Raw genomic sequence first — 17,104 nt, 5'->3', positions numbered from 1 at the left:
ATATGGAATTTGTTTTCTATATCTAACCACAAGTGGTCTTTGACTAATATAAATGACATTTATATTCCTAACAGACTTCACAACAAACTTTTTAATCTGCAAAACACTCCATTTTGTTTAAAATGCTTTTATCCTTAATACACAGATCAGCCAGATTCCATGTATGTTTATTTTCAAGTTAGTCCATGAGGGTCATCCGTGTGTTTCAGACACATTCTTTTCTTAACTTAAGTTTATGATAACCTCAAGTTTTATATAGATATTTTGTCTTTTGTAACCATGGTGGGCCTCAATATTTGGTTAAACCTACGACAACTGCATATCTTCCTCTGTAACAAGCCAAACTAATCTCTGTGATTTAAACATAGTATGACATTGTTAAAACAATACTTTTGATGTAACACTTCTCCTGTATTCATATATTTAAAGAAAGTCACATTTTTTTTACTTTATAGGTAGAGAAGGCTGTAAATGATATCAAAAACCTCCAAAAACACATTGTTAGATCAAAGAACCAAGAATTTGCCAGGAAGGATATAGCTGACAACATGGAAATAAATGATGTCATTATCACATCAGACTGGGCAATGAAGTTTTTGCCAAGACACTATCGAGAGGGACAGTTAGACTGGTTTGCCAAACGGGGCATCAACTGGCATGTGTCTGTCTCCTTGATAAAACTACAACATAGAATGCAAACTTTAACCCACCTTCACATCTTCAGCTCACAAACATCTCAAGATGCTGCAGTTACTACCGCGGTAATGACAGATGTGGTTCAGGACTTGAAGACAATCCTTCCAAATCTACAGAATGTCCACATATTTAGTGATAACGCAGGTTGTTACAAGAGTTCATTAACATTGTCAACTCTAAGACATGACATTGGGAAAGCACTTTAGTGAAGCTCAGAATGGGAAAGGTAACGTAACATAATCTTGATAATAAAACCCTACACCCTTGCAAACAGTTTGGGCGATTCCTCGTAAGCTGTTCAATTGTATTTAATGAAGCTTTACCAAAAGGAGGTTCATAATATGTAGATGAGAATAAAGAAGTTTTATTATACCCTGAATTTGCATGGGATATATCGAGTGGGGTATTGATGAAACTTTGCACAGTTGAAGAACACTACATGGGGTGTGCATGAAAGAAAAAAATAATAAAGGGAGATAATTAACTTGTAATATGTGCTTTATTATCATATTATTTACAATCTAGTTCATATCACAATCTCAGCACTCATAATTAGTTGGATAATGTAACTTATACACAGAAACATTTGCAGTAGTACGGTTGCATTCTTATGAAATTAGATCACTGTGACCTAGATTTGAAGCTCATAATATGTCATATTTATTAATGCAGGTAGAAATAAATTCATTATGCTTTTTTGCAGGTCCTTGTGATAGAAGAGCCGCCCATGCCAAATTTGTCATAAAAAGATTTATTAATGAAGGAAGAGACGTCACTTCTGCACTTGATATGAAAAAGGTATTATTCAAAGCATTATTTAAAAAGTGGATACACAATGAAGGAAAAGATAGTCGGACAAACCATGTATCTATATCCTGATGATCTTAAAAAAAACAGACAGACAAGGGTAAATTAATGTGCCATCAAACATTTGTCATGTGAGCATAAAACCAAGATATTAATATTGGGGTACCCAATGTTGGATAATTCTATAAAACTAAACATTACCTCAATGTAAAATGATTGACTTTTTGATGGAATTTTTGTGTTTGGGCCCTGAATTATGTCTATTTCAATGAGTAAAATTATCATCACATGATTATATGAAATACTTTTTTCTTGAACATAAAAGTTATTCTGTTATTTTTTCAGGCCCTAGAGAAATTTGGACAGAAAACATACAGAGTAAGAGTAGTTGACACCGTTTTAGATCTGGATGCAGAAAAACATAAAGAGTCAATAAAGAATGTCTCCAATTTCTACAACTTTAATTTTGGAGATGATGGCCTGAGAATGTGGCAGGCATACAACATTGGTGAAGGTAATACAATATATACTGCAGCTGTGCTATTTGAGCAGTCAAATTGCATTGACCGTATATTCATATGTGATATACAGTCACTGACCGTATATCGCCTTGTTGATGACATTAACAATGTGTTTCCGTAGAGTTTTATTTATGACGTCAATAAAACATACAGGTTCCCGGAAATTTTACGTCTTCCGCTCAAAATTAAGAAATGATGTTTTTTACCCTAAATACTTCATTATACCCCATGCAACGGGTTGCGGAGGGTATAATGTTTTTGACCCGTCCGTCAGTCCGTCAGTCCTGTTTCTTGTCATCGCAACTCCTCTCAAACCACCCAACAGAATTTCACGAAACCTTTTTAGATAATAAGGACATACTATGTAGTTGTGCATATCGACAGGAAATTGCGATTCAATTTTTTTTTCTAGGAGTTACGCCCCTTTGAACTTATTTACTTTAATGTACTACTGCAACAGTTTGACATCGCAACTCCTCTCAAACCACACAACAAAATTTCATGAAACCTTTTCAGATAATAAGGACATACTACGTAGATGTGCATATTGACAGGAAATTACGATTCAATTTTTTTTCCAGGAGTTACGCCCCTTTGAACTTATTTGCCCAATATACTACTGCAACCTTTTGTCATCGCAACTCCTCTCAAACCACACAACAGAATTTCGTGAAACTGTGTAGATAATAAGGACATACTACGTAGATGTGCATATTGACAGGAAATTACGATTCAATTTTTTTTCCAGGAGTTACGCCCCTTTGAACTTATTTGCCCAATATACTACTGCAACCTTTTGTCATCGCAACTCCTCTCAAACCACACAACAGAATTTCGTGAAACTGTGTAGATAATAAGGACATACTATGTAGATGTGCATATTGACAGGAAATTATGATTCAATTTTTTTTTTTTGGTACAATTTTTTTTTCTTACACTTATTTTATTTCTCCAATGACAATGTGGGGACGTGGGGTATGTGAGCGCGCTCACTAAGGTTCTTTCCTTTAGAACAGTTATAAGAGTTGCAGTATATAAAGAATAACCATACATTGTCTCGAAATGTCAATGCTATTTGTACTCGGCTCGAAACAGGTAGAAATGCTCAGCACAGCCTTGCTTTCTACCTGTTTCTAAGCCTTGTACAAATAACATTGATATTTCCAGACAATGTATGGTTATTCTATATATACTAAACTTGTTTCGCAATTATCAGTATGAATGACATCTACATGTATCAATTGTATCCAATAAAAAGTCTCAATTCAACAACATTTTATTTAGTTCTTACTGTATTTCAGGATGGGTTGCATTATTGCAATGATGGGATGGATACATATAACAATATAAAAATATCTGTTTGAAATTTTATGAACTTGGTCAAAGTCCCATAACTCTTACAAAATTTGATAAGCAACTACTTTAACAATGATCCTCTGACATTATGAATTTTTTTACAAAAAAAAGAGCTATTTGTGTTCATGAATGTCCCACAAGAGAAGAGACAAACTTTATATAATGTACATTCATTGTTTACAGGGAAATTGGTGCAGTGGGATTCCCTCAAGCCATCTAAGAATGCTGTGCAGTTAAAGGTCATCAGTGATTGGACTGACATAGCAATATCAGATTCCTATGAAGGTAAGCTTTGATATTTGGTAGTATATATTGTTATGATATGCAAGTCTAAATTCAAAACAACAGTCATTCATATGATTGTGTTGGATAAAAAACGCAAATTTTTATACATCATGCATGCAAAACAAATTTCTTGGTTGAGGGGTCTAAATACAGCACAAACAGTGAAAAAGTATATTTTAACATATTGTTATTATATATACTAGAACACACCCGCGAAATCGCAGGCATTTAGTGCGTGGTTGAAAGTATGTAAACTGTAGATAGTATGAATTTTCGTAAAATATTTTATGACTGGCTTATTTCAGGAAAGGTATCAAAAGTCTTAGCCTGCGGGTGCCGTGTTGACAGGACATGATTTTGTTTTAGACCTTCCCCTCTTTTTCCAAAGTCTGTTATTGCTTGTTTTCTGTTTTTCTCTATACTATGAACATACACATGATACATATACTAAAAATAAAAATTAATTTGCTATTTACTACTCAGATTTACTATCAATTCCTAATCTACTATCCATGGCAGTCACTGATGTAGTATCATTTAGAGACTCTTTATATAATATATCAGCGACCGCCGTGGATAGTAAACTTGGAATTGATAGTAAATAGCAAATACATTTTTTTTTATAATATATGTATGATCATAGTATACAGAAAACCGTGAAAATAATTGTCCTGTCCCAAGTATTTTTGAAAATTATGTGCTATTTTTAAACATTTCTAAACGGAAGTATTGTTTATGACTTAAAAGTCTGTCGGATGACTGAAACAATATCCGGATGCCTTTTTTTTTCGTTTTTCTCCCAAAATAACCCAAAGTGAATAATCATAATCGTGGATGACAAATGCGACTATGCATGGTACCTATAGGACACAGGGGAATGATGATTAATTTATTGTGGAAGGAAGAGAAGCGACACACAAAATGAGGTCTTCTCGTTTAATAGTATAGATACTCTAAACCCCATTTTGATTCATCAAATCGTATAAAAAGTAATTTGACTAATGAACCATTTTCATCAGTTATGAAATGGAAACTACATTTTCTTTTTCATTGACGTCAACATTGATTGTCTCAGTAGGAATTCATTTCCCACATGTGATTATACAAGTTCGTTTATTAAGTAGATATTATGATAAGGCTGCTATTTTATTCTATGATATATATGTATATATTAGTAACTTTTATATTTATTTTCTGTAGATCCAGTACCAGCAACAACAAAACACAAACAAAATTTGATATGCCCTTTGGAGAACTGCATCCGTGAATTTAAAAATAAAGAAACACTAGATCAGCACATCTTGCAAGGACAATGTGAATATCAGTTAGAAAAAGAGGCATTGTCTGACAAAAGCAAAATTATATATGCTAAGAAATTATCAAATGCTCCTTTGTGTTGCCCAGATATGACTGCTGAAAATGTTTTTGAAGATGACAGTTTGGTCAATAGGTGTTGTGGATGGGCTTTGAAATCAAAAAAGAAGAAAACAGTTTTCAATCAAAAGCAGAAAGACTTTATGATTGAGAAATTTCAAATTGGCAAAAGAACTGGCAGTAAGGTTGATGCCAACACAGCTTCTGAAGAAATGAGGTCAGGTCACCTTGGATTTTCTAAGGACGAATTTTTAACAGGCCAACAGATTGGAAGTTATTTTTGTAGACTTGCTCAACAAGACAGAAAATCAGACAGCAATGACTACCGTGCTGCAGATGAGGAAAACAGAAGATCTATTTTGAAAAAAGAGATCACTAAAACTATTGACATTTAGTAACAAGAACTTTTGAGGGTTATGTGCTTTATTGGAAATAGATTTTTTTTTTACTTTTCTACTTCTATACTTATATATTATCATTATTTTTTAACCTAATAACTCGTCATCAACAACATATTAGTGTGGCCTGCACATTTTATGTGAACCGACATATCATGCATATAGGGATCACTTTAGTCATGGTCGATGACGTCACACTTTTCCATTTCCAATTTCTCAGCTTCTACTGGATGGATAATTAGATATTTGGTACATGACTTTGACATAGTCACTTGCAGCCCCTTTTCAGGTTCGTTGCTTATCTACTTCCTGTTTATTGATCAACTTTGTAGTTTTTTAGGTGCTGCATAATGGATATTTCCGTTACAGTTTTCCAAGATTCTTCTTTAGGGAATACTTGGATATTTGGTACATGGCTTTAACATGTGGGTGCCCTTTTCAGGTGTCTGCAATACCAACTTCCTGTTTTTCGAATACTTTGAAATTTTCACATAACACTGGTCATACATGTATATATGCAAAAAATTACGTAATAATTGTAAAAGGTAGGCAACACACGTCTTGTCTTCCATTCACATCTAAGTTTAAGGTTTCTGGGTTATGCCACTGCAAATAAGTTGTCTTGGGATTGGTTTTCTCCTTAATTTGATGTGCAAGCATGTGATTATCTCATCTGCAGGTCATACCAATTTGAACACACATTTGACCCTTCTCTGTAACAGAGTTTTGCTTATTTTTCAGTAACAGGGAAACATTTGAAGAATGATGAACTTGTATGCCTTTTTGAAATTGTTTTCAGATCAATCAATATATTTATGATAATATGTTAGCATTCAAGAATAGTTTGGTCACTATGGTCTACATTCTACAGGCTTACTTGACTTATACTTTGATATTTGTTTGTATAGTTAACATGATCATGATGATATGCTAAGTTTGATGTCAATAATGGAAGTTATTTTCAAATAGGTTCTTTTAGTAATTATTGTGGGATAAAGGTTACCGTATGTAGCAACTACTATCCAAACAGATCTTTTTTTTAAGGAACATGAAGTATGGTTACTAATATGACTATTTTCAAATACTTATTGTATTTAGTAAGAGGATGACATTAATAATAGTATAAGAGAATTTTGTAGGCAATATGAAAATATTTTGGCGGGAAACCGAACTTCTCTAGATTTTTCATCAGTTATAATGGATATTTTCATGAATCTTTAAAGTCTTATAAAATTTTAAGATAATTTATAGAATGTTCTCAAACTATCTTACTAAACTTGTTTTTATGTTTCTAACATATACATGATATAAATGAAAGATAAAGGGCTGATGAGGGGAAAAAATATATATACCATAGTTTAGATGGATAAACCCTGAGAATTTTGAATAATTTGTCCAAAATTAAAAAGTCACCATCCTTAAACTATCAGTATATGTCATTGTTATGTTATTTTCACTTTAAGGGCTGAATATGCTCGTATTTATTTGTGTTTATCATGTAGTTTAATGTGTCTGATGATCTTTTTCAAAAATTTCAAAAAATAAAAAATTGAAATTCTTGACAATTTATTTTGAATAATTTTTTTTTTTGCCCTAATTTGCCCATGGATTTTTTTTTCTCATTTTGTAATACTATCTTAGTACTACCCAGGTTTATGATACATAATACTCCATGATGCTGGCTTTTCATAGAAAAATGGGTCCAAAGTTGGCATTATTTCACTTTTTCCCGAAAATTGACAAATAATGAATCAGGGGTGTCATATGGCTCTGTTCGTAAATGTATGTTAAATGTAAAAACTGAAAGTATGTGCTTAATCCAAGCAATATATATGATTGTTTTACATATTATATCTGGAAAATGTTTATTAGTTGTCTAAACTATTATTATTTAAGTCCGAAAATGTCAATATTGGGCATTTTTCTGAGATTTTGAGCGGTCAAAATCAGCCATAATGGTAACCATAGCAACCACACGCACCATCCATAAAATCTTTCCAGGTGAGTTTCTATTGAGTGGTACTAAGTATAATAATAAAGTTTCATCAAAATCTGAGACCCTGTGTGCCAGGCCTATTCAGAATTTCTTTGGTGATTACAGAGAATTGCTCTTAAATGTTATTACAAATAACAAATCGATATAAATATTTAAAACCTGTTTTTATTATTATTTTTGTATCTTTTTCTGATATCAATTATTTGTAATTATATGTCATATCTACGTCATATTAATTGAAATGCCATCAGATGGTCCTGTAATGAGGTAAAAAGATAACTGTATGATGAACTGTAGGTTAATTGTTAGTTTTTTAGTGTGACCAATGTCTGCCAAGATCCAGAAGTTCGGAACTTTAGTCATTCTTTTTTTTTCAATTTAGAGTAAAACAATGCCAGAACTATATGAGTTAGTGAATACTTACAAACCTGACGTGATATGGTCTGATGGTGACTGGGAAACAACTGATGTTTACTGGAATGCCACACAGTTCTTAGCCTGGCTTTATAATGATAGGTGAGTGAAGTGTACATTCGGATTCATTGTACTAGATGTTTACTGGAATGCCACACAGTTCTTAGCTTGGCTTTATAATGACAGGTAAGTGAAGTGTACACTGAGATTCATTGTACTAGATGTTTGCTGGAATGCTACACAATTCTTAGCTTGGCTTTATAATGATAGGTGAGTGAAGTGTACACTTAGATGCTATACTTTTATAGGAATACCAGACCCTTTTAAACCTTGGTGTATAAAGAAGGTAAAGTACAAATATATAACATACTGCTGAACCAAATTTTATGTTTCCATCAGTGCATTTTGTCTCTGGTGGTTAGTTGTCTCATTAGCAATCATACCACATCTCCTTCTCTTTATATTACTTGAAGGAATTCATATGTAATAACTAAGAAATTGGCAAGTTCATTGCTATGTAAGTAAATAAAAATTCAATTAGTTTTCCATCAGATTTTTATAAATGAGTACTGATGCTAATGACTATATGGGAAATATAATTGAAAAATAGCTTCAACAATGAGCAAAACCCATTCCACACAGTAAGCTATAAAAGGACCCGAAATGACAAATGTAAACAATTCAAACGAGAAAACTAACGGCATGATTAAAGTACGAAAAAAATGAAAATAAAAACAAATGTAATATTCAGCAACAAACGACAACTACTGAATTACAGGCTCCTGACTTGGGACAGGCACATACAGAATGTGGTGGGGTTGAACATGTTTGGTATACCAAATGATAAAAACTGCTATCCATACTTTACCCAATATAACTACATAACACTGAAATACATTATTTTGCAGCCCTGTGAAGGATACAGTATGTGTGAATGATAGATGGGGTAAAAACATCAGATGTAAACATGGAGGATTTCTGAACTGTAATGATAAATATAACCCAGGTATAGTATACATAGATTTATATATGTCAAAATAGGTTTTAACAAATATATCAAACTCCAAAGTAAATTAAAAAAAGGTAAGTCCATAAAATATCATTAATGATGTGTAATCTGCTGCAACACATGTTGTGTATGTATGCATCTTTACATGTACAAATTCTGTTTTTGTGTTGAAACTGCTTTCAAGAATGAATATATGGTCCCATATTGTTTAGATTACTTCATTTCATTGTATCTTTAAACTAAACATTAAGCAAACAGCAAAAAATAAATCAACCTTAAAACAGCTGTCTTGATAAGATCCATTAGACTGTAGTACCTTAAATTCACAAACTATTGTGCACATTTGTAATTGTGAATTCTGATTACTGATAAATATGTGAGATCTAATTTATGCAATTGCAAATATTTTATGAAAGAAAATCACTTCTGAATTTATAAATACAAGTTTAATATAGCAAACCTGATACTGTCAAATAATAAAAATTAATAAAAACATAGCAATAATTTCTGAATGTACAGTATATAGGGAGTGTACAGTGATCATATAAATTATTCATTGAAGGAAAGTTACAAAAGAAGAAATGGGAGAATGCTATGACAATTGACAGATATTCCTGGGGATACAGACGTAATGCGCGGCTAGCTGATTTTCTAACCTTACATGACCTTTTATCTGAAATTGTTTCCACTGTTAGGTTGGTATATGTAAATTGTATTTATGCAACAAAAAATGTACTGATTACATATACTGAAGGATATATGGTGACCTATAGTTGCTTCCATTATGTCATTTGAACTCTAGTGTTTAGCTGTCTCATTGACAATTATACTATATTATATTATTATATAATATATATTTATAAAGTTAATCTCCACAGACATTGGCAACTTTGGGAAATATTTAGAGAAATCTTTTTGAATTATGACAATAGGAAATGTTGTAAACGTAGACAATTAACAATGCTACTAACTAGATCATAATTTTATTTCACAGTTGTGGCGGAAATATTCTAATAAATATTGGTCCAACTCATGATGGTATGATAGTGCCCATATTTCAAGAAAGACTACGACAGCTTGGTGATTGGTTAAATGTGAATGGAGAAGCTATATATGGATCTAAACCATGGACTCATCAGAATGATACAGTTACTAAAAACATATGGTAAAGTTCTTAACTGGCCAGAGTCTAGAAAAATTGTGAATGAATTTAACAGTATCTGTTCTTACAGCTGTGTGTCTGTTTGTACAGCTGTGTGTCTGTTTATACAGCTGTGTGTCTGTTTGTACTGCTGTGTGTCTGTTTGTACAGCTGTGTGTCTGTTCTTACAGCTGTGTGTCTGTTTTTACAGCTGTGTGTCTGTTTGTACAGCTGTGTGTCTGTTTATACAGCTGTGTGTCTGTTTGCACAGCTGTGTGTCTGATTGTACAGCTGTGTGTCTGTTCGTACAGCTGTGTGTCTGTTTGTACAGCTGTGTGTCTGTTTGTACAGACATGCATTATCTATCTCATGCTTTAATTTCTTTTTGGTTTTCACTTACATTCATGTGAAAGACTTAAATTAGCAATAAATTTAGTTAAAAATGTCCATGGATTCATTCATCCATTCATCCAACAATTTTACTTCTTAACAGAATGAATTCATATTAAGTCAGCAACTTTGCAGTGATGAGGGTGTGAGTGCTTTTTGGATCTTTCAGACACCTACTGTTTTTTTTCCAATACTTTGTACAAGAGAAGGGTATGCAGGACAACACATGCATTCTTGTTCATTTATTTCAGTTGAGTAATTATGAAAGATTAATATCAATATAGTTAAAAATTGTGCTTTTTTATAATTTACATGTGAGTTATTGCCATGAAAATGTTAACTGTACAGACAAACGAAATATAAGGATTTTATGCTTATATTTGTATACATATTTGAATAAAATTGAAATGGGAAATGTATATTACCAATAGTTCAATTGAGTTTTGCAGATGAATTCCTCTTGAAAATTTCCATGCGAGTCAAGTAAGATAATTCTACATAATAATTCTGCTAAATGAATAGGCAAAATGGCTACCACTTTCTGTTGAAGTTAAGCTACCAATAACAGCACATTATATTTAAATGGAAAATGAATGATGAAAAGTTTCATTGCTAACAAAACTGTACGCCATAATAAAAATTATTAATTGTATTATAAATATATTCATAAAATAAGTCATAAAACTTTTATTATAGGTATACTTCACAGAAATCCAGTGTTAGTTTAGATGTGTATGCAATTCTACTTTCCTGGCCTGAAGGGAAGGTGTTGACCTTAGGGGCACCAGTACCATCATCTACAACTGTAGTCACAATGCTGGGATACAGTACAAAGTTAGATTGGAAGCCTGGTACCAAAGGAGGCATTGACATTAGTATACCAGTCATTCCATCTAATCAGCTACCTTGTACTGATGCATGGGTGTTAAAGATCGAAGGTCTCAAGAATTAGACTGCAAAAATATTGTTATTCATAGTTTTTCAGATGTTTCTTTTTCTTCAAGAAAACTCCATACTAGATAAGGATGAACATATTTGTCCACGAATCTCTGTCTGTAAATTTAGATCTTGTTTTTTATAATTTTACATATTTTTTAGATTTTGTAATTCAGAATTTACTTTTCTGGATAGTTTTCTGTCACTATCAAGGATAACAATATTATGAATCTTTGTAACTTCCAAAATTTGTAACCATTAGGACAAATTTGGGAATTTAGAATTGCCGACAGGGGAAAGCATCTTAAATTTAAAGAAACATTTAAAGAAATATACAATTATTGACAAATCTTCAAAGAAGCTTTGAATTTGCCAGGGGGGAAAACTTTTGCACAAAATGTGCTCAATTCAAGGGAAGTTAATTAAACTGGGTATAACTTCAAATTTACACTATGTTTATAAATAACAAGAAAACAGGAATCAGTAACCTTTATTTTCTTTGTATTCCCTGAAAGCAATAGCTCCAAATAATGTCCCAAAAACAAGTTATCAAATTCTCTTTGAATGAATCAGAATCATTTTTTACTATTGTCAATATATAGATGTAAATTTTAAACCACTCACTTCTTGAAAATTAGTTTAGTCTTGCAGGAAAATTTTATAACTATATGTTTTCTATTAATATTAGCCTCTATACTCCTTTACATTTTCATTCCTATATTTAAGGATGTATTCTTCTGACGTTTCAGTTTCGTTGAAATCTCGTTCTGGAATTATTTCCAAAACATGTGATACAAGTGGAAAATATCAATATAATTAAACTTAATTCTGTGAAAAAATTGTGTATTTACAATAAGTAGTTTTTGAGTAAACAATTTTTCAAATTTTACGACCAATCAAGTCAGTCTTTTTAGCCAAAATTTTGAGAAAATGGGTGAGGGGTACAAAAAATGATTTTCTCGGAATCATGTACATCCCATATCATTTTTTCTTTTCAAATTTCTTAGATATGTATTTTTTCAATCATTTATAACAAAAAAGTTGAAATAATATGCATTTTGTTCTTAAAACTGAGAAAAATCACAAATTTACAAAATTGACAGCATGGTAAATTTGACACAAAAAAGCATCAAAATATGATAAACTTTCTTATATTAGCACCTACCTATAGTGATTTTTAGCTAAATTTATTCAGATTGGTCAACTTCATCTTTATTGAAAGTATGAAAAAAAAGTTTAATTGTGGAACTGCGATTTTTTTTCACGATAAAGCCCAAAAATAGGTAAAAATTGATGAAAATGGGAAAATCATTAAAATTGGGTTCTTTCAAAGGGCCGTAGCAAGAAAAGAAGTGCACCACCATAAGATTTTTTCTTCACCAATTATTTTTTTACAGTCATATAAACCCAAAAATCAGGTTAAGAAAAAAAGTTTAATTCTAGAAATTTTTGGCTCCTCAGAGGTGTACATCCTTAATGTAACTTTAAAACAGAGAAAGATATCATTAGTAATTTTGAACTTGAATATCTGTTTATAAATGTGACATTCTTTCTGGATTAATTAAATTTTTATTTTTTTATTGAATATTTTTGAAAGTATATCAAGACAATTTGAATTATAAATTGTTTTTATATTTCTTTCATTCAGTTTCATAACGGTAAAAGGGAGGAAATTTGAATAGTAGAAATCCAGTACAGTTTGTTTTTGGGAGTTCTCATAAAAGTTCTAGATGTTATTTGTCATACATGGTCCATATGAAAGGCCTTACTGTGAGTTTGAGATGAAGGACAGCAATAAAAGTTTTTTTTTTTTTTTTGAGTTTTGTTGAGTGCATGTAAGGATGTTGTGTTATGAATTTATACTCCATATCATTTTTTCTTTGCCATTGCAATTTTTTTTATTAAAATAGAATTGAAATGTTCCAATCTGACATCAATGTTTGTCATACTAGAATTAAGTTTGATTGATATATTAGCTAATGTTAATCTGATATCCATTGGAGAAGGAACAATTTATTAAGTACTGTGGATTCATTTATTTTCGTGGATACCAAATTTCGTGGATAGAGGAAAAACTGCATTTTCATGGATATTTAATTTCGTGGTTTTGCCAGAGTCCACAAAAAATCCTATACAAAATTTTACTTCGATGAACATTTAAATAGGTAGTTAACCTATGCCCACAAAATCCACGAAAATTGGTACCCCCTCAAATAATGAATCCAAAGTACCCTTTAAATTAATGGATTATTAATTGATAAAGACAACAGTATTGTATTTCCACCAACAGATTCAGATCACTCTTAAAATAATGATTTATCATGTAACATTCTCAAATTGTTTGTACTTATGGCACATAGATACTTAAACAGGTCTGTAAATGTAAGTATTTTAAAATGTTTAGTAATCATTTTTCTTTTTCTTTCTTTTTATGTTGTGTTTATTAATTGTTAAAAAAATAATCTCAAAAATATTTTTTTAACTTTATATACAATAAAGTCATATAGATACTGAAATTGACAGTTTAATAATGACTTAAAAATGTCTTATGGAAAATCATTCCTTTTATATTATGATATAACAATATGTTTTTCATTAACTGCTTTACTTATTGATGTTATTGGCATATTAATCATCAGACACAGCTGATACTGCAATCAAATTTATAGAAAGAAACAAATTTGATTTTGTGTAATTCCCTTTTTATAACATAATAAAATATAAAATCTTCTACCTTTTATTGGTAATTAATCCTGGATGTAGTACATGTACATTATTCCATGTAGAGAGATGACTTTAATAAAGTAAAATGTAAAAGTTACTAATGGCCGTCTTAAGCTTTTGCTCCAATATTGAGGGCCTCACTGTGAAATTGAGATAGAAAAAAGCAATAGAAGTATTGGTCCTTCCTTAGGGTTTTGTAAAGTGTTTGTTGGCATTTTGCATCATGAATGAATACATCATATTCCATGTTTCTTATCATTTCATTGTAAAATTGCAATTATTACAATACTAAAAAAATGGTTGAAGTCCCATTTCTCAAATAAAACTGGTCAAGTGAAAATGACAGTATAATATGGTCAACTACACATGTTGGCAAACAATACTCCCAAGTATGACAGCTTTCTGAAAAACTGTCTGCGAGGAGTTATGTTCTCAAGGTGGTGCCATCATGTGTAGGTGACTATATTGTACTACAAATTTTTGTTTGACAATTTTTACGGGAGTTATTGGACTTTGACCATATGTTGGAATATTGTAACAGCAACACCATGTGAATGCAACTCCTCTGAGACTTTTTCAGAAAGCTCTTATACTTGGTAGAATTGTTTTCCATCATTTATAGTTGACCACTTTTGTGCCGACATTTAATATTATTGATATCTTCATTTTCTGTAAATTTACTGTTTACAGAATGTATAAATATTCAAAACACTGCGGATTTTCTACCCCGAGGTATAGATTGTCTTAGTCGAATTTGGTACAACTTTTCGGTATTTTTGGTTATTAAATGCTCCATAAACATAGTTTAGTGTTCTATGATGTGTTTACCGAGCTGTATGCCAATATACACATCCTCCAAAGAGACATTGAAACTCATAAGTTGAAAATAAACTGACAACGCCATTGCTAAAATAGAAAACGATAAACAACAGTACACAAAACACAACATAGAAAACTAAAGACTGAGCAACACGAACCCCACTAAAAACTGACAGATTAAGTTTATCCTGCTTTACATGTCACACACAAACCTCTTTCGAAATTATTAACATCTATTTTATCAGCAATCAAAGCCGGGCTCCAAAGTTATTGTGAAACTGCCTATTCTAGAGGTGGCGTGAATCAGATGTGGATACTAAAAAATTCCAAAGATCTTTTAGAGTACATACAATCTAAGACTCTCTCATCTTGCAATAGTATTAAAACATTTGACTTTTCTACACTTTACACAAGTATTCCCCATTCCAAACTAAAAGACAAATTGAAAGAGTTGGTATTACTTTTTTTCATTAAAAAGAATGGCAAACGTAGATACAAGTATCTTGTCTTGGGGAGGGATAAATCCTACTTTGTGAATAATCAGTCTGATTCAAACAAAAAATTCTCTGAAACTGACATTATCAAGATGCTTGATTTCTTGATTGACAACATATTTGTTACGTTTGGAGGACGTGTTTTTCAACAGACTGTCGGAATTCCAATGGGAACCAATTGTGCCCCTCTTCTTGCCGACTTGTTTCTTTATTGTTATGAGGCTGACTTCATACAGGAACTTCTTAGGAAGAAAGATAAGAAGTAACAATATTTAAGTGCTCTAAAGGGTGTTTAAGTTGTCACACCTGTAATGCAAAACTCATGAAATCAGTTGTTCTAGAAGGGAAAGCATATTCTGTTTGACATGCCATATTTGTGACATTAGGTAATAACCATCTTACATCCAATAAGGTGCTGTAGAAGGGATCTCATATCCAGTTTGACATGATAAATCTGTGACATTAAGAATATACAAAACGCACTTGAAATCAGATGTAGAATTAAAGCAATAGCCTGTTTTACATGATATGTCTGTGACATTGGGTAATACAAAACTTACTTCCAATCAGGTGTTCTAGAAGGGAAAGCATACTCTTTTTGACATGCCATATCTGTGACATAGGATAATGCAAAACTTACTTGAATTCAGGTGTTGTAGAAGGGAAAGCATGTCCTGTGTGACACGAGGTAATACAAAACTCACTTGAATTCAGGTGCTCTAGAAGGGAAAGCATATCCCACTTAACATGTCGCATCTTTGACATTGGGTGGCACACACTTAACATCAAACAAGTGCTCTAGAAGGGCAAGCATATCACACTTTACATGTCACATATCTGACATTGGGTGGCACACACTTAAACATCAAACAAGTGCTCTAGAAGGGTAAGCATATCACACTTTACATGTCACATATCTGCCATTGGGTAACATACTATTCACTTCAACTTATGTGCTCTAAAGGGTAAGTTTATCCTGCTTTACATGTCACACTTGTGACATTTGGGTATAACATAATTCACTTCAAATCGGATGCTCTAGAAGGGTAAGTTTTTCTTACTTTAGATGTCTAACCCAAATTCAATCTGGGGCTCTAGAAGGAAAAACATATCCCACTGAACATGGTACCAATGTGGCATAGGGTAATACAAACTCAGATAAAACAAGGTGCTCTAGAAGGGTAATATCTGTTTGACATTCCATATCTGTGACATAAGGTAATGCAAAACTTACTTGAAATCAGGTGTTTTAGAAGCGAAATCATACTCTGTTTGACATACCATATCTGTGACATAGGGTAATACAAAATTTACTTGAAATCGGGTGCTCTAGAAGGGATCTCATATCCAGTTTGACATGAAAAATCTGTGACATTAAGAATACACAAAACGCACTTGAAATCAGGTGTTGTAGAATTGAAACAATAATCTGTTTGACATGCCATATCTGTAACATGGAATGCAAAACTTACTTGAAATCAGGTGCTGTAGAACGGAAGCCATGTCCTGTTTGACATGCGTGTGACAAGAGGTAATACAAAACTCACTTGAAATCAGGTGCTCTAGAAAGAAAAGCATATCCCACTTAACATGTCGCATCTTTGACATTGGGTGGCACACACTTAACATCAAACATGTGCTCCAGAAGGGCAGGCATATCCTACTTTACATGTCCCACCTCTGACATTGGGTGGCACACACTAAACATCAAACAAGTGCTCTAGAAGGGCAAGCATATCACACT

The 17,104-nt window shown here is 32.2% G+C and overlaps 2 protein-coding genes across 2 annotated transcripts in view; both read left to right on the top strand.

Moving 5' to 3' along the window:
- Positions 1-12,903, top strand: part of LOC127707421 (alpha-L-fucosidase-like) — a 28,516-nt gene extending 15,613 nt beyond the window's left edge. The window contains exons 4-8 of the mRNA XM_052211928.1: positions 7,816-7,949; positions 8,756-8,853; positions 9,419-9,551; positions 9,851-10,021; positions 11,084-12,903. Of these exons, the coding sequence (XP_052067888.1) occupies positions 7,816-7,949; positions 8,756-8,853; positions 9,419-9,551; positions 9,851-10,021; positions 11,084-11,339 (792 nt within the window). The 3' untranslated portion in view covers positions 11,340-12,903. The remainder of the gene's footprint in view (positions 1-7,815; positions 7,950-8,755; positions 8,854-9,418; positions 9,552-9,850; positions 10,022-11,083) is intronic.
- Positions 1,404-6,986, top strand: LOC127707422 (uncharacterized). Its single transcript, XM_052211929.1, has 4 exons — positions 1,404-1,494; positions 1,849-2,017; positions 3,564-3,665; positions 4,866-6,986. The coding sequence occupies exons 1-4, from the start codon at positions 1,486-1,488 to the stop codon at positions 5,432-5,434; spliced, it is 849 nt and encodes a 282-aa protein (XP_052067889.1). The 5' UTR covers positions 1,404-1,485; the 3' UTR covers positions 5,435-6,986.
- Positions 12,904-17,104: the final 4,201 nt, after the last annotated feature.

Source organism: Mytilus californianus, unplaced genomic scaffold (genome assembly GCF_021869535.1).
Source record: "Mytilus californianus isolate M0D057914Y unplaced genomic scaffold, xbMytCali1.0.p SCAF_7, whole genome shotgun sequence".
NCBI classification, from domain to species: Eukaryota; Metazoa; Mollusca; class Bivalvia; order Mytilida; family Mytilidae; genus Mytilus; species Mytilus californianus.
The sequence above is the reverse complement of the archived record's forward strand: the minus strand, read 5'-3'. Positions and strand labels throughout refer to the sequence as shown.

Bases quoted from the DNA above. Each gene is read 5' to 3' on its own strand.
- LOC127707422 (XM_052211929.1), top strand. The intron at 2,018-3,563 runs GTAATACAATAT...CATTGTTTACAG, and splicing joins GGCATACAACATTGGTGAAG to GGAAATTGGTGCAGTGGGAT. The intron at 3,666-4,865 runs GTAAGCTTTGAT...TATTTTCTGTAG, and splicing joins AATATCAGATTCCTATGAAG to ATCCAGTACCAGCAACAACA.